Here is a 17,932-nt window from a genome sequence, read left to right on the forward strand (position 1 = left end):
TAATTTCTGCACCCAAAGCCAGATGGAACGGCAAGACCAGTCTTGTATCAGAAGACACAGAGCCATGTATGGTGGTACACTCCTGTAACCCCACCACTCTGGAAGCTGAAGCAGGAGGATTGCAAGTTTGAGTCCTGCTTGGGCTACATAGACAGAATTTTAAAAAGGAGGCAGGGCCAGCTGGGGAGACGACTCAGTGGTAAAGGGGAAGGACCTGTATACGACCCCCAGAACCCACATACAATCCGGAGGCCTCTGTGTGTGTCATCTCAGCTGTCTACAGCAAAATGGGAGATGAAACAGGAGTCTGTCTGGAATGCCAAGGGCCACAGTGCCTGGTGCGTAAACTGGCCAGCAGGAGACCCTGGGAGATGAAAGATGGCATCTGCGTGGTTTTCTGATCCAAGCACCATACCTGTTCCATGACACACGTGCTTTGTACACACAAATATGCACATGCACAAGACATACAGATTAAAAAGTCAGACTGTCAAGTTTGTTTTGGGGTTCTCTGCAGGCCGTCCCTTCCTCCGGTCCCCATATGCTGCCTTGAGCCCCTTGTCTCCCAGTCCCCTCCACCTCCTCTTTTTGTTCAGCTCCTTCCGTCTTCTGCATCTGCTTTCTGGTGGCTTCTCTGCCACCCTTTCCTCTCACTTCCTGGTCCTTTGCTTACCCGGAAGGGACCAGTGTTACTGCCGAGCAGGCAGGATGGGCCTGTAATCACAGATACTGTGAAGGCTGAAACAAGTTTTAAGTTCAGGGCTAGCCTAAGCAACTTAGGCCCTGTATCAATATAAAGCAGGCCTTGGCTCAGCCCTAGGTGAGATCTGAGTACACTTCCCAGCACCTAATAGCAGCTCATAACCATCCGTAGTAACTCCATTTCCAGGGGATCCAGCACCCTTTTCTGGCCTCTGTCGATATCAGGCATGCATGTGTTACACAGACATACGTGTAAACAAAGCACCCACATACTACATCATCATCATAAGGTGAATGGGAGGGTGGACATCTGTGCCATAGCTTTAATTCCAGCCCTGGGGAGGCAGAGGCAGGCAGGTCTACACAGGGAGTTCCAGGCCAGCCAAGGCTGCCTACATACTGAGACCTGGTCTAAGAAAAGAGACCTGGGCATCTGCCTAGCGTCTCCCTGTCAGAGGCTGGGTCTCAAGATAGAGCCCTTACCCTACTGTGTGGAAGGCCCTGACTCAGGCCTTAGTGTTATCCATTCCTCCTTGATCGGTCCACCATCTTAGATCTCACAGCCCCAGGCTCGCTGGCTGAGGAATTCTTTCTCAGTCCCTGCTCTGACCAGTTGGTTCCCCGCAGTGAGAGAAAGGTTTCCTGGCCTCTCTGCTCTTATCCTAGTCAGACAGGCCCTTCCTGTGTAGCTCCCAAGTGTCCCCAAATGCTGGAATTACAAGTGGGTTCCCAACACAACCTGCTCCAGTCTGTCCCCTATGCTGTCCTCTGGAAACCCCCAGTGCACTCAGCTTTCCGGAGGGAGGGGGTGCTTGTTTCCCATGCTCTGTGACCTGCCAGCCACTTCTTCCTAGTGCCACTCTGTATAGAGCACTAAGTGGTATGCCTGCCTGGTGTCCTCTGTAGACAGTTGAAGGGGCTTTTTGTCATATAGGGGTAAGCACGACATGGTGGCCTATGCCTGTAATCCCAGGATGGGAGGCAGAAGCAGAAAGGATTCAAAGCTAGCCTGGGCTACGTGGTGAGACCCTGTCACAAACAAAATTTGAAGCCGTGTGGACCCCAGGAGGTGCTTGTCCCCAGGTGCTTGCTCCCTCGGGTCTGGCCACCACTCATCCCATCTCTCCTGTGAGCACTGAGTGTGGACTTCTGAGGACAGGAGCGGGTTTTGCTCTGGGCTAGGAAGGTCCCTAGATGGTGGTGCTGCAAGACAAAGGTGCTTTAGGGTGACCACTCGCCATCCTCCTACCCCCTTCCAGCCAGCTTCGTGCCTCACCTGGGTTCTCTGTGGAGACTGCATGACAGTTCTCTCAGCAGCCTGACAGCTGTCTGCCATGCTTCAGAGCAGTGGTTCCAGCCTTCCTGATGCTGCAACACTTTAATAAAGTTCCTTATGTTGTGGTGACCTTCCCCCTCAACCATAAAACTATTTTCATTGCTACTGTAATTTTGCAACCGTTACAAATGATAATTTAAATATCTGTTTTCTGATGGTCTTAGGTGACCCCCATGACAGGGTCATTTGACCCCTCCCCCAAGGGGTCTTAAACTACAGGTTAGGAACAACCACTTTGGAGTGCCCTGGGAGCCTGAGGCCAGGCCGTCAGCCCCGGCACATGCGGCCTTCACCACCCGCTCTGTAGCTCCACGGGCTGACCTTGCTGTCTCCACATTCACAGGACGTCCTGACCGACCTGTCTGCCGAGAGTGAGACCCTGGAGCTGGGGATTGAGCTACAGGACTGTGTGGCCCACAAGGTAGGCTTGTTTTGAGAGGGGCCATTTCAGAGAGGTGGAGTCATGTGGCTGGAGCCAGGGAGGATGGACTGTCAATCAGACATGCACAGTCCAGCTGCAGCGGCAGCATGAGGACTCCAGCCTCGTGGGAGGCACAGGCCGGACAGCTCACTTCCCACAAGTTCTCTGTGCTTGTGGCCAGAGCCTAGTTCTGTTTCTCTCTTCCTGTTGTGGGGGTGGGTGAGGTACTGTCCTTCCTGGGAAGAGGGAACCCCACCTCAAGTGGGCTGTGTGTGTGTGCGTGTGTGCGCGTGTGCAAGAGTGAAATGGCTTTAAATGTTGGTAAAATGAATACAATTACTCTCGAGAGTCTTAGGAGGAACATGAATTTCTGGCTGGTATTTGCTACACAGCAAGGCCCAGGCCATTGTGAGTTATGTAGTGAGACTTTTCTCTCAACACACCAAAAATCATAGGATGGATGGGAAGATGTTCGCATGGATGATAGATGAATGGGTAATGAGTGGTTGGACCGATAGATGGCTAGATAGATTGTGGATGGATAACATTTATCCTTTTAACCATTTGAGGGTTCAGTTCAGTGCCGTCATGTGTTTGTACAATGTTGCGTGCCCATCTCTTCTGTCTGCACCCTAATTTTTGATGAACCCTGATGTTGGTGTATTAAATACTATCAGCCCCACCCCCAGCTCTGGTAGCTTTTCTACTACTCCCTCCCCTTGTGAGGTTGCTTCTTCTAGTATTTGTCTATGTCTCTGTGTGTGTATGTGTCTGTGTGTGTGTCTGTGTGTGTGTGGTGTGCATGCGTGCGCGCACAGGTTCACATGTGAAGGTCAGAGGTTGATGCTGGATGTCTTTTTCAATTGCTCTCCACCTTATTTGTTGAGATATGGTTGCTCACTGAACCTAGATTGGGTGTTTAAATCAGTTTATTGGCATGGGGCCAGGGAAATGGATCAGCGGGTGAAGTGCTGGCCAAGGAATCATGGAATCTGCGTTTGGATCTGCAGCACTCAGATTCAACGGCTGTGCGTGGCAGTGTGTATCTGCGAGGCCTGCCCTGGGTGCTGGAGGCAGGCAGGGGACGGGGGATGGGGGGGCCATGCTGACTGGCCAGCCTAGCTTAAGCAGGTAGGCACCTGCAGTCCCAGCTCTGGGAAGATGGAGGCAGGAGAATCCCCGGGAGTTCCAGGGCCAGCTAGCCCAGCATAGAGAGAGGCAAACCACCCTAGGCTCTAGGTGTCCTCAGACTGCAGATGCATGCTGAGGCAAGTGTGAGTCCACACACACACACACACACACACACACACACACACACGAGGTGGGATGGCAGGGAGAGAGATAACAAAGGAGCTGTACCCACTAGTGGTGTGTTATTTTGAACCACCGTGTTGGCAACTCTTCCTGATCACCAAAACTTCCTGAAGCAGGGCTAGGGTGTGGCTCAGTCATCCAGGTGTCTGCTCGGCCTGCGTGAAGCCTGGATTCAGTGTCCAGCATCTCAGAAGCTGGGAGTGGGGCTGTACACCTGTCACCCCAGGCTAAAGAGGCCGAGTCAGCTGCAAGCAGTGAGTTTGAGGCTAGCTTGGGCTACAAAACCAGGTCTCCCATAAATAAATAAATCCTTCTTTTTCACTCTGCATATCTTTTATAACTCAATCTTGCTATAGTTCTCAAAATAGTGTCTTTTTAAAAAACATTTTTAGTTATGTGTGTTCTTTTTGTTTGTTTGTTTTTGTTTTTCTGAGACAGTGTTTCTCTGTAGCTCTGGCTGTCCTGGAACTCATTCTGTAGACCAGGCTGGCCTTGAACTCGGAAATCTGCCTGCCTCTGCCTCCCCAAGTGCTGGGATCAAAGGTGTGCGCCACCACTGCCCGGCTACTTATGTGCCTGCTTGTCTGTATAGGTACCATGTGCTTGCAGTGACCATAGACTCCAGAAGAGGGCATCCCTCGGAATTGGAGTTACAGGCAGTTGTGACCACATGTTACAGGAGTTAGGAGTAAACCTGCTTTCTCTGCAAGAGCAGCAAATGCTCTGAACCTCTGAGCTACCTCTCCATCCCCCAAAGTAGTTTCCTAGATTCTCACATATCTTTGTTAAAATGACCAATAAAGTTTGGTTTGCTGCTGACTGGGCAGGTTTAACACAGTGGTCTTACCCTTCCTTCCTTCCTTCCTTCCTTCCTTCCTTCCTTCCTTCCTTCCTTCCTTCCTAATGCCGTGACCCTCTAATATACACTTCCTCATGCTGTGGTGACCCCAACCATAAAATTATTTGGTTGCTACTTCATAACTATAATGTTGCTACTGTTATGAATGATAATGTAAATATCTGATAAGGAGATGGACAGTGGTGGCGCACGCCTTTGATCCCAGCACTTGGGAGGCAGAGGCAGGCAGAGCTCTCAAGTTGCAGGACAGCCAGGGCTACAGAGAAACCCTGTCTCAAAAAGACTATATCTGTATATCTATGTATCTGCTATTGCAGGATAGTTGACATGTGTTCTCCTAGAGGGGTCATAGCCCACAGGTTGAGAACTGCTGCAAACTGTAACAGAACCCCCTGGAAACAGCTGTTTTGGGTTCTCCTGTTCACCCATCAACCTCATGTGGTGAAGGATACATTGCAGCATCTGCTTTTCCAACGCAAGAATAAGCCACAAAGCCAGACCCTCAGACCACTGTTTGGGGGGGGGGGGGGTCTTTCATTACCACGTGACCTGTAAGTGTGCCCCACTCTGAAAATATTCTCTGCATCTATCAGCTGTGGTTTGAAAGTTCAACAAAACACCAATAAACAGCTTCCTCCGTTCCCTCTGCTTGCTTTGGTTTGTGATCTTTGACTCTGAGCGTGGACTTAGCTCTTAGAACTCAAAACTGTCTATTTTAAGTGTGTGTGTGTGTGCGCGCGCGCGCGCGCGCGTGCGCTGTGTTGAGGGTGCATGTTTGCCACAACATGCATGCCAGAAAATAACAAGGAGTCAGTTCTCACCATCATTTGGGTCCCAAGAATAGAATTCATGTTGTCAGACTCTGCAGCAGGAACCTTTATCCACTGTCCCCATGTGGCTGTCCCCAAACAGTGTGCTGTGACATCTTTATAAAAAGATCATCTAGGCGTGGTGGTACAGTACTTGGGAGACTGAGGCAGGAAGATCCAAAGGCTTCACGCTGGTAGGATGGCTGAGTGTGGAGAGCTTGCCACGCAAGCAGGACCTGAGTTTGGGTTCCCAGCACCCATGTGAGAAGCTGGGTATGCAACCCCCGGGTCGGGGGAGGGAGGAGGCGGAGAGTGGAGACAGGCAGGTCCCAGAGGCCCACTGGCCAGCCAGTGTAGCAGGTTCCAGGGTCAGTGGAAAATCCCGTCTCAAAATAGAAGGTGGAGTTCGGTAGAGGAAGCTACCCAGAGTTGATCTCTAGCCTCACACGCACACACAGACAGTGATCTCTAGCTTCACACACACACACACACACACACACACACACACACACACACACACACGTAGACAACGAACCCACACATCTACACACACAGCACACATTCACAAGAAGTACAAGGCCTGGCTGGGTCACGTGCCAAATTTTAAGAGCCAGACTAGGCAATTTAGAGACCATCTCAAAAAATAATAACTTTTTAGAAGACATATTTTTGTGTGTGTGTGTGTGTGTGTGTGTGTGTGTGTGTGTGTGTGTGTGTATACATGCCCATGGAGACCAGAAGTGGAGCAACAGAGCCCTTGAAGCTGGACTTAGGGTGACTGTAGGTTGCCTGTTGTGGGCGCTAGGAATTGAACCCTGGTCCTTTGATAGAAGTTGATGGAAGCACTTTTAATCATTGGTCAGTTTCTCCCCCCATAAAGATAATTTCTAAAGGGTCTGCCAGGTTGCTTGTCCAGATGCACAAGGGCCCCAGGTTCAATCCTCAGTCCTTAGACAATTCAGTCAGGTGTGCTATGGGCAGGTACACAGAACTAACTACACAGCTGCGCCTGCCTTGGAGATGGGTGTTCCTGGTACCGCTATTCACTTAGATTACAGCAAGTGCTTGATGGCAGCCAGCCTCTGTACCACAGGCCAAGATATATCAGTGAACAGCAAGCAGAGAGCCTGTCTTCTGAGCCATGCTGACCCCACCCTATCTGTATCTCCAGGGAATTGCTCAAGCGGCCAGATACATTCACCGCAGACTGGTCAATGATGGGATTCTGAGCCAAGCCTTCAGTGTCGCTCCGGTGAGATTGTTCATTTTCTTTTTTTTAAAGATTTATTTATTTGTTATTTATTCATTCATTAAATGTATATGAGTATAGCTGTCTTCAGACACATCAGGAGAAGGCATCAGATCCCATCACAGATGGTTGTGAGCCACCATGTGGTTGCTAAGAATTGAACTCGAGACCTCTGGAAGAGCAGCCAGTGCTCTTAACTGCTGAGCCATCTCTCCAGCCCCGATTGTTCATTTTCTATTTTCTGTTCCTGTCACGTTCTATCTCCTTTCTTCCGGGCCTCAACTCCCTCTGCCCTTTGTCTCCTAGGAGTACCAGCTCGTTCTGGTGGGGCACAGCCTAGGAGCCGGCGCTGCGGCCCTGTTAGCCATCATGCTCCGGGGGGCCTACCCACAAGTCCGTGCTTATGCCTTCTCCCCGCCCAGGGGGCTGCTCAGGTAAGGCTTCCGGCTCCCGCAGGACGCGTCAGGCAGCTGCTCATTGTCTGTTTATATAGCATAACTATATCTCCTCAGACGTGTGTTTACAGCGCTGTGTAAAGCCGAGTTGTGGCCCAGTTAGTAGAGTGCTCACCTAGCAGGTGTGGAGTCTGGGTAGCTAGTGCACACCTGTCATCCCAGCACTCGAGAAGCTGAGGCAGGAGGATTATAGGGTTAGGGTTGGGTAGACGTCAAAAAGGAAAAGAAATACTACGTAGCCAAAGAAAGACTAAATCGGACACGATAGGGATGCCTGTGACACACGTACTCAGGAGGCCAGAAGGTTAGTCCTCAGAGATGTCTGCCCAGTAGATTTCATCTCCTAAATAGCCAGGCGGGCCTGGAACCTGATACAGAGGGAGACATTGAACTGATCCTCCGGCCTCAGCCTCCCTAGTAGCTGGGAACTGTGATCCTGGCTAAATGACAGAATTCTAAGTTTTGGGTTTTTGTTTTGTTTTTTTTTTAAAGAGTTTTGTAATTATGTGTGTGTGTGTGTGTGTGTGTGTGTGTGTGTGTATGTGCACCTATAAAGGACAGCAGCATTGGGGTGTGTGTGTGTGTGTGTGCACCTATAAAGGACAGCAGCATTGGGTGTGTGTGTGTGTGTGTGTGTGTGTGTACCTATAGAGGACAGAGGCATCGGGTCCCCCTGGAGCTTGAGTTGCAGGCAGTTGTGAGCTGTGCAGCCTGGGTGCTGGGAACTGAGCTCGGCTCCTCTGGAGGAGCAGCAAGAGCTCTTCACTGTCAAGGCATCTCTTCAGCCCCCACGGTTGCTTTTTTTCTTTTTTTAAGACCTTAATTTTAGGACCAGGGATATAGCTTAATGGCTAAAACACTTGTCTACCATGTGGTGAGGCCCTGGGTTCAATTCTCAATACCACTTAAAGAAAAAAAAGTTATATGTATATCTATATGAGTGTCTCCTACATATGTGTGTATCCATGGAAGCCAGAGGAGGGCAGCTGGAGCGCAGCAGGTGGTTCGGAGTCACCCAGAGTGATGCTGGGTTCTCTGCAAGAACAGGGAACTCTGTTACTCACTGAGCCTCTCTCCAGCCTCAAACTTTTCTTTTTTCTCTTTCTTTCTTTTTTTTTTTTTCCTTAGTTTAAGTGGCTTTTCTTTGCATGAGCACGGATGAGTGTTTGGTGTATGTGTGGGTGTGTTTGTGCCCTGGTGCGTCATGTGTGGAAGATGATTTGGAGGAGTCAGCTCTACCCTTCCACTCTCTGCTAAGCAGCTAGTGTTCTTCCGCTGCTGAGCCCTTTTGTGATCCTCCCCTGCGCCTTACCACCTCCCCCAATCACTGCTCTCTACTTGTTCTTGATGGCGGTCACCTCGTCCATCACCAAGGCAGTGCACATGCTATGGGCTCAAACAAACAGGACCTTTCCTTATTTTTATGAGTTTAAAAAACTCCTTTTTTCCTAGCTGATTGGGTATGCTGACTGAACCATGCTATGTAAACTTTTGCATTCATTATAAAAGAGACTTGTGGCCGGGCGTGGTGGTGCACCCCTTTAATCCCAGCACTCGGGAAGCAGAGGCAGGTGGATTTCTGAGTTTGAGGCCAGCCTGGTCTACAAAGTGAGTTCCAGGACAGCCAGGGCTATACAGAGAAACCCTGTCTCAAAAAAACAAAACAAAACAAAACAAAAAAAGAGAGAGAGACTTATGTCACAACAGCAACAAAAAGACTAAAAATAAGTAAATCTAAAAATAATTAAAATGTAGAGAAATGGGCTGGAGAGATGGCTCAGCGGTTAAGAGCACTGGCTGCTTTTCTAGTGGTCTGGAGTTCAATTCCCAACAACCATTTGGTGGCTCACAAGCATCTATAATGTGATCTGATGCCCTCTTCTGACATGCTAATATATATACAGATAGAGCACTCATATGCATAAAATAAATAAAGCTAAAAATAATAACAACCAAAAAAGACTCAAGCAAATTAAGGATTCAAAACTAAAAGGTCAGGCTAGAGAGATGGCTCAGCGGTTAAGAGCACTGATTGTTCTTCCAGAGGTCCTGAGTTCAATTCTCAGCAACCACATGGTGGCTCTCAACCATCTGTAATGGGATCTGATGCCCTCTTCTGGTGTCTGAAGATAGCTACAGTGTACTCATATACATTAAATAAATAAATAAATAAATCTTTAAAAAAATAAATGAATAAGTAATAAAAGGTCGAAACAAAACACTACATATTCATGAGAACATTTGAAAAACACAGAAAACACATCAAAGATCTGTAAAAGTATCCTTTATTCTCCTGTAGTGAGTGTTGTCTGGGAGGCTCACTGCCTCCCTCTGTCTGCTGACCTAGGCCTCGCCTCGCTCATCCTGGAAGCTTCTGGCCTCCATACAGTCTAATCTAGGCCCAGAGTGTTTTCAGCCTCTGAGACTTACTGCTAAATACGCTCACCCTTTCTAGTTCTTTCTGAGCTCTGGCTGGCTGGTCGGCCAACTTTCTGGCTCAAACTCCTCTCCAAGCTGACTGACTAATCTGGCTTCTCTCTCAGCCTCTGACTGAATTGCTCTGCTTGGCCTCAGACTAACTGACAGTCTGTTCCAATCTTCTGGCTCCTTCCCATTCACCTGTGTCTAGCTTGTTCTCTTGAAAACTCGCCAGGTGAAACTGCCTCTTTCCTTCTGTCTGCCTTGCTCTCTTAGGTAGCTTCCCTTTCCTCTTCCCTATGAGAGTTGGGCGGATCCTATTCTGTCAGATCTGTCTCTGATTTGTCACTTTTTCTGCTACTCAATTAGACATCACTTTCGTTTGTTTTTCTCATTTTTTTAAACTGATCAGTCTTACAGGTGAGCCAATGGCCCTGGAACATTTTTTTTAAGACTTTATTTATTTACTACATATATGTATGTGAGTACCCTGTAGCTGCATCAGAAGGCGTCAGATTGCATTACAGATGGTTGTGAGCCACCTTGTGGTTGCTGGGAATTGAAGGTGCATGCTAAGGGCTGAACCACACCACAGCTAGAAATAGGGTATTTTCAGTAAATAACACAATCTCGGGGCTCACAGTGTGATCAAATAAATATACTGCAAAAAGGATCTCTTGTTTTGGTTTGATTTTTGTTCCTGACAGTATACAGCCCTTGCTGGCCTTGAGCTCAGAGACATCACGCTGCCTCTGCCTCCTGAGTGCCGGGATTAAAGTTGGGCACCATCATGCCTGGCAAAAGACCTTTCCTTTTGTTCAAGTCTGGGCATTATAGGGAGCCCCACTCCTGAAAGGGAGAAGACAAAGTATAGCGTGGTTTGTAAACTTCAATTTAGTCAGCTCCAACCATCTCTCAACACATAGCTGTTTATATGCCTCCTTATCTCCAGCACAGTGTCTGTGCACACAAGCATGCATGCTCAAAAGCTAGCTTTGAAGCAAGTCTAAGACATGCCATTGCACCTGTAAATACTATAGCTACAGAGAGAGAGCTTTAAAATATAACTTTATTTTTGTTTTATCATCATTGGTGTTTTGCCTGTATGTCTGTGAGGGTGTTGGATCCCCTGGAACTGGAGTTATAGATGGTTGTGAGCTGGCGTGTGGGTGCTGGGATTTGAACCCAGGTTCTCTGGAAGAACAACCAGTGCTCTTAATTGCTGAGCCACTTCTCCAGCCCCAAGACAGAGATTTTGTAGCTGTTGTTTTGTTTTGTTTTGTTTTGTTTTAAAACAAGAGTTTCTCTGTGTAACAGCTCCTGGCTGTCCTAGGACTCTGTCTGTATACCAGGCTGGCCTCAAGACAGAGATTTTAAATTCTTTTTTTTTTTTTTGGTTTTTTGAAACAGGGTTTCTCTGTATAGCCTTGGCTGTTCTGGAACTCACTCTGTAGATCAGGCTGGCCTCGAACTCAGAAATCCGCCTGCCTCTGCCTCCCAGGTGCTGGGGAGATTTTTAAATTCTTAAGTAATTTCTGATCACATTTTCCCAGTCAATTTCTAACATTTCCCAGGTTGTCTGCAGAGGATCCAAGTGCTATTCCTTACCTTGGATATGGCAGATTTGCCTTGTAACTGTCTTCATGGTGTTTTCCCCTCTTAACTCCATTCAAAGTTTTACTACTGTATGCATGCAGCTATGCATATCATGGCGTGCATCTGGAAGTCAGCGAAGAACCTTCAGGAATCATTTCTCTCCTTCCAGCTTGTTTTGAGGCCAGGTCTCCTGTTTCTGCCATACTGAGTAGTCCAGGTTAGCCAGCCTGCAAACTTCCTGTTTGTCCTGATTGTCAGGTCTCTGCCTCCCATCTCACAGTAGGAGCGCTAGTCCTGCAGGTGCAACATCTCACAGTAGGAGTGCTAGTCCTGCAGGTGCATACTACTTCAGCCAGCTTTTCCCTTATTTCTATAAGAAACCAGGTAATTTGTTGAGAAGAGCTTATCCCACAGCCTGAATTCGGCTATTTTTCCTTTGTTGTTGGGGAATTTTTTCACCTGACTGGAGCAATGGGCAATAAGAAACAATGGAAACATGTCCAACAAGGCTGGGATCGAGCGGCCATGTGCCCTGATGGGGATGTGGGATGCTGCAGCAGCCCTGACACTTGGCACATTTATCATCTAAGCTGAATGAGGGCAGGTTGATGACAAAAGTGCTCAGAACAGGGCAGTGTGTCTCAGTGGGGGCTTGGGGGGCGGAGCCATCCTGGAAGAGGAAGCTGTGGCTGACCCTTCTGCACACTGTCAACACTCCCAGCCCTGTGGGCCTGAGGATTGGGTCCTTAATGTGGCTGCGCTCCTATCCATAGTACACATTCACCCCAGACGAGTACGCATTTACCCACGCTGTGTCCCACCTGCATGGTCTGTATTACACTGAAAACAAGGTAGGAGGGTGGAGAGACAGCTCTGAGCTCCTGAGTTCAGATCTCTCAACTACCCGAACTCTTGGGGGTCTGACACTCGCCTGGCCTCTGTGGCCAACCACATACGTGTTCACACACACACACACACACACACACACACACACATGTTCACACATACATACACACATAAATCCTAAAAGAGAGAAAGAAAATGGTAGTGATCACTGGGGAATCAGACCTGATTCAGAGTGGATGGTTTTAGCCCTGTATGCTTCCTGCCAGCCACACTCAGAGCCAGACTTGACCTTCTCTCTGTAGTGTTACCGTAACAGCCACGTGCTGGATAAAAGGCATCAGAGATTGAGAAACGGGAAGTGGGTTTCAGGTCCTTCTGCACCGCTTAGCTGAGTGACCTACAAAGGTCAGAACCAAGTTTCTGCTTGTGTTGAGGTATAACTCATACAAGGAAGACAGAGATGCAGAAACAGTGTGGGATGTGTTTGGTTTTGGTGTGAGACCAGGTCTTACAGTGTAGCCCATGCTGGCCTGGATCTCATCATGGAGCTCAGCTAGGCTCAGAGTCTTGATCTCCCCACTTGAGCTTCATGAGTGCTGGTCCTGTAGGTGTGCCCAGACTGGAAGCCTTGCATTGCAAGCGCGATTTGAGGCCTGCCTTTTGGTGTTACTTAGCTTTGTTTTCTAATTCGTCGTCAACACAGTTCCCAAGTTCTTATTCTCTCCAAAAGAGACCTTTGCACCAGAAGTCTACGTTTCTTAGGTGCTATTCACCTTTATATTTTACTTACATGTTTCCTTTTTAATGCTCTCTAGATAGTTTCTTAACTATGTAGCCCAGGCTGGTCAGTCCCAGTTCTCAAACCTTCTCCCTCTACTGCTTAAATGCTTGATAGGAACACAGTCTGGCCTTGAACTCAGTCTAGCCCTGGTAGGCCGGTCTTCGTGCCTCACGCTCCTGAGTGGCTGGGATCACAGGCCTGTGTCAGCGCCCTGGGCCAGCCTGACCTATGGCTAGCCTCTTGCCTCTGCCTGCTTAGAAACTGCCAGGGCACCTTGGGAGGTTGTGCCATCTGGGTCTGCTGGGTCCCAGGGATCATCTGAGGGTTTAGCTGTACATTCTCTCTCTCTCTCTCTTTTTTTTTTTTTTTTTTTTTTTTTTTTGTGGTTTTTCGAGACAGGGTTTCCCTGTGTAGTCCTGGCTGTCCTGGAACTCACTTTGTAGACCAGGCTGGCCTCGAACTCAGAAATCCGCCTGCCTCTGCCTCCCAAGTGCTGGGATTAAAGGCGTGCGCCACCACGCCCCGGCACGTTCTCTTCTTGAATGTGTCCTGGGGCTTTGACTTTGCCCCGGCAGCTGTTCTATTGTCCCTCTGAAGCAGCAGAACCTAGACTGACTTGTCTCTTGTTTGAATTCCAGCAAATCCCTTTACGAGTACTCCAAGGACTTTGTCGTGTCGCTTATCCTAGGGATGGATGTGATCCCCAGGTCAGTGTGCGTTGAGGTTGGCCCAGAGGTCCAAGCTCTTGTCAACCCCCGAGTGCTGAGCTCAGTCTGCTCTCTCTACCAAACAGGTTAAGTGTGACCAACATGGAGGACCTCAAGAGGAGGATCCTGAGAGTGATCGCTAACTGCAATAAGCCGAAGGTAACAACGGCTCAGCCAGGAGGAGGCATGCAGGAGGGGTCCCACACAGCGGGGCAGGCCGGTGCAGTGGCTCGCAGCTGCAGCCTCTTGGCCAGCACACTTCCTGCTCTGTCTCCTTCTGCCCTGTGAACAGACCTCTGTGGGATTCTGCTGTCTGAGATGCAGAGTGACAGCTGGGAAATGCTACTGTCCAGGCTGCTGTGACCATCCTCCCAGGCTTTCAGTGACAGTGTTCCCAGCCTTAGACAAAGGCTGACGCGTACAGACTATGAGAAGTTCTAGGGCCAGCTTGCTTGCCAGACTGTCTGACCAGCATTCACTCCTCATGGTTTGGGGAGGACCTCCCTCCAGTCTTCATCTCCACACACATACAATTAACTTTAAAAAAGAAAAAAGTAATTACAAGTGTTAATGGCAGAGGCTTGGGAGTGTACTCAGTGGTAGAGCACTTCCTTAAGCATTCAAGAGGCTCTAGGTTCAAACCCACACCCACAGGAAGAGAAGACAGGACTTTAGCCAATAGAGGCTGATAGCCATGAGGGGGGCAACAGTTAGCGTTGGCCTATAATCCCAGCACCTGGGAGACTGAGGTAGGACTGCCAAAAATGTGAGGCCGGGCCAGGCAGAGCAAAAGGAAGCTAAGGAGGGGGCAGGGCTGGGGCTCAGTGGTAGACCAGTTGCCTAGCATGTGTGAGTCCCTAGTTCTATTGCCATTGGGTAGTTTTAGAAAGGGAAGGAGGGAGGGAAGCCTAGTGGGTAAGCCATGTGGCACCAAGCCCAGTGTGAGGACAGCCCTTGGAACCCAAGGGGGTGGAGGAGACAGCCAGGTCCCACAGTTTGTCCTCTGACCCTCTACCCTCACCATACACATGTGCCATGCCAACCACAGAAACACATAAAATAAATGTGATCAATATTCATAAAGACTAGATCTGTGTCCGTGGGAGTTTTGACAGTATTCAAACCACTGCCAAAGTGTGTATCACGGGCTGTAGGTGCTTTTATTTTCTTGCCCTTTAAAAAAATGCTGTTGCTAACCAGAAATTTTAATATTCGCTTCTTACCAGACATCTAAGGTTTTTGTTTTTGTGAGACAGGGTTTCTCTGTGTAGCGCTAGGCTGTCCCGAATCTCCCCCTGCCTCCTGAGTACTGGGATTAAAGGCCACCACTGGCTTTTTTGTTTTTGCTTGAGATAGGGTCTCAGGTAACCTGGGCTGGCCTTGAACTGTGTAGCCGTTGACCATGAACTTCTGCCTTTACCTCCCAAGTGCAGAATTACAGGTGTGCACTACCGTACCTGGTTGTATATGGTGCTGAGGATGGAATTCAAGGCTTTCTCGATAATAGTTTTTTAGAAAGTAGCACCCATCTCCTGGGTTAGCTCAGTGATACAGTCTTAGTACGTATACGTTTTAGCTTTGGGATCAATCTCTAGCACACACACACACACACATGTAAATACACATATATGTATATACACACACATATACACACACATACATATATATATATATATACACACACACACACACGTGTGTGTGTCACGATTTGGGTTTTGGCTATTGCTCCAAGTACGGTGGCTCTATGGTTGTGGTAAAACAGGGCTGCCTGAAGGCTGCCACCCAGCACCAGACCAACCTAGCCCTTGGATCTCGCCTTTTAGTACAAGATCTTGCTGCATGGCTGTTGGTACGGACTGTTCGGAGGAAGCCCTGATAACTTTCCAACTGAACTGGATGAGGGCACCCAGGGGGCCCTGACTCAGCCTCTTCTTGGAGAGCAGACACTTCTAACCCGATACTCCCCGGGCTACTGTTCCAGCGACTCCCCACTGGACTCCCCCACCAAGTACCCCACTCTGTACCCACCTGGCAGGATCATCCACCTGGAAGAGGAGGGTGGTTCAGGGAGGTGAGTATGGTGACCCTCGAGTCACGCCCACCCACTGAGGGCGACTCAGATCTGCCCCATGTGGAGCCTCACTAATGGATATTCTCTTCTGTTCGAGGTTTGGCTGCTGTTCTGCTGCCCAGTACAGAGCGAGGTGGGCACACGAAGCAGAATTCAGTAAGATCCTGATAGGCCCAAAGATGCTGATTGACCACATGCCTGACGTCATGATTCGGGCCCTGGACAGAGTGCTTGCCGACAGGACAGCCTGCGTCTCCTGCCCAGGGCAAGGCGGCTCAAGTGTACCGTAGTCAGCTCTACTGGACCCTGACCGGTACAACGGACTGGCAGTTTCAGGAGGTTTTTTTGTTGTTGCTTTTGTTTTTTTCTTAAGACTGATTGACTGTGCGTGGCTTCTGTGAGGCTGGTATGGTGGTATCTGTCTATCAACAGTTACCTGAGGGGTCCCTGCAGAAATGGACACCAAAATGACCATACAATTTATACAACCTTTTCTTTCTTTCTTTCTTTTTTTTTTTTTTTTTGCTTGTTTTGATTTTTCAAGACCGGGTTCCTCTGTGTGGCGCTGGCTGTCCTGGACTCACCCTGTAGACCAGGCTGGCCTCAAAACTCAGATTTGCCTGCCTCTGCCTCTGAGTGTTGGGACTAACGGCATGGGCCACCACTGCCTGGCCTATGGAACCACTTTTAACCATAGTATTAACAGGATCCGGAGTTGGGAACACGCATAGGTGTTGGGACTTGTAGGCCAGCCCATGGCATAAGCCACCTAAGAAGTCTACATCTGAAGACCCTTAGTGGGTCTGCAAGGCCCCTGCTCCTGATGGGCTCCCATCCTGCTGTTTACACGAGTCTGAACTTTAAGACAACAGATGAGCACTTTATACTTGCCTGCGTCTTTCCGGGGTCACTAGGACAGCCTGAGTGTCCTCTGAGCTGGCACTGCAGCCCCTCCCTCATGGATACATGAGCTAGCTGATCACTAACTCTTATGTATGCTTAATTCTCACATTATCAGACCTCTGAGCCAGGTGGTAGGCTCAGGGGAATTTAAATAAATAAATAAAGTAGTTGGTATACCATCAAAAGCCTGCAAGGAAGGTGTGGGATTCCTGAGAGCCAGGAACTTGCTGAGTTCCAGTGTGCCATTTCCCCGTGTCAGTCAGGACACTGGGATTACAAGCATGGACTACTGTACCCAGGGGTGATGAGGTTTCACCTTTCCATTCTAAATCAAGTTGCCTTGTCTCTCTGGTTACTAAGAACTACATACATTACGGAATCCAACAAGCACAGAACACAATTAAAAATAAAAAAAAAATCCAGAAAACAACAAAAAAGTATGGTGGTGGCTTGGGCCTGTTATCTTCACCACTTAGATGTGGGCAGGAGGACCAGACACTGGAGGTCACAACTTTAAAGGATCCAAGCCATCTTTTGCTACACGAGATGTTGTCTCCAAACAAATCTCCAAAGGGGGGCAAGTAAGCCTGAAGGGAAACCCTGTAGGATACTAAGTATACCTGTAGGGGGCGCATTGTTATCCCAGCATTCAGAGCAGGGGCAGACCATTCTCTGCCAGCTCATGCACAGCCTGTTCCAAAGTGAGTTCTAGGCCAGCCAGAATAACCACACAAATGATGGCGGTCAGAAATCTGAGGGGAAATCCAGGACCCTGGATTTAAGGTGAAAGCCCTCAGAGACACAACTGTCATCTCATGTATGCCCTGGAGCTATGATGGGTATAAAGACTTGATGGTCAGGTCAACAAGGCAGCCAGGATGGCTTGGCTAGTGTCGCACGTGTGAGGACTTGGGTTCGAATCTGCTGGAGAGCGGTTAAGAGGCTCCCTCAGTGGACCAAGAGCCACGGCTGACCGTCGTGGTGAAGGTGCACGTCAGGATTTAGACTGGGAAATGGTACAAATTTTAATCCCAGCACGAGGGAGTTTGAGGCCAGCCTGATCTATATCCCACAGAGAAATGTGCGTGCACACACATGTAATTTTTATTTAAAGATTCAAAGTTTAAGAATCACCAATGAGGGCTAATCCTAATGGCCGTCTAACTGGTTGAGATGTGGTCCATGCTAAGCCCCGTGGCTCAGCTTCCCCATCTGCAGCACTCAGCCCTGGCACACCTCCCAGACACACGGCTCAGGCAGACATACCCCACTGTGGGGAGCCCCACACAAGCACCTCACGACGGCTTAACAACGGCTCAAACCAGCCCCACTCCACAAATGTGGCTGTGGGCTCACCTACCCTATTCTCTGAAGGTGGGACTCCATCCCTCCAGTGATCCAGGGTTTAAAAGTAGAGCAAACACGCCAAGAGCTTGTCAAATTCCAAAAACACAAGCATAACCAG

At 48.9% G+C, this 17,932-nt stretch overlaps 1 protein-coding gene across 4 annotated transcripts in view; it reads left to right on the forward strand.

Moving 5' to 3' along the window:
- The window catches only part of Daglb (diacylglycerol lipase, beta), a 39,959-nt gene extending 23,062 nt beyond the window's left edge, over positions 1–16,897 (forward strand). For 3 of the 4 annotated variants that reach the window (XM_030254461.1, XM_006504698.3, XM_006504700.2), the window contains 7 exons: positions 2,382–2,459; positions 6,613–6,693; positions 6,997–7,124; positions 13,425–13,493; positions 13,580–13,652; positions 15,317–15,564; positions 15,662–16,655. In XM_030254461.1, the coding sequence (XP_030110321.1) occupies positions 2,382–2,459; positions 6,613–6,693; positions 6,997–7,124; positions 13,425–13,493; positions 13,580–13,652; positions 15,317–15,564; positions 15,662–15,854 (870 nt within the window). In that variant the 3' untranslated portion in view covers positions 15,855–16,655. Of the gene's footprint in view, positions 1–2,381; positions 2,460–6,612; positions 6,694–6,996; positions 7,125–13,424; positions 13,494–13,579; positions 13,653–15,316; positions 15,565–15,661 lie in introns of all 4 variants that reach the window. The other variant, NM_144915.3, reaches the window with a different exon arrangement.
- Positions 16,898–17,932: the final 1,035 nt, after the last annotated feature.

Source organism: Mus musculus, chromosome 5 (assembly GCF_000001635.26).
Source record: "Mus musculus strain C57BL/6J chromosome 5, GRCm38.p6 C57BL/6J".
Classification (NCBI taxonomy): Eukaryota; Metazoa; Chordata; class Mammalia; order Rodentia; family Muridae; genus Mus; species Mus musculus.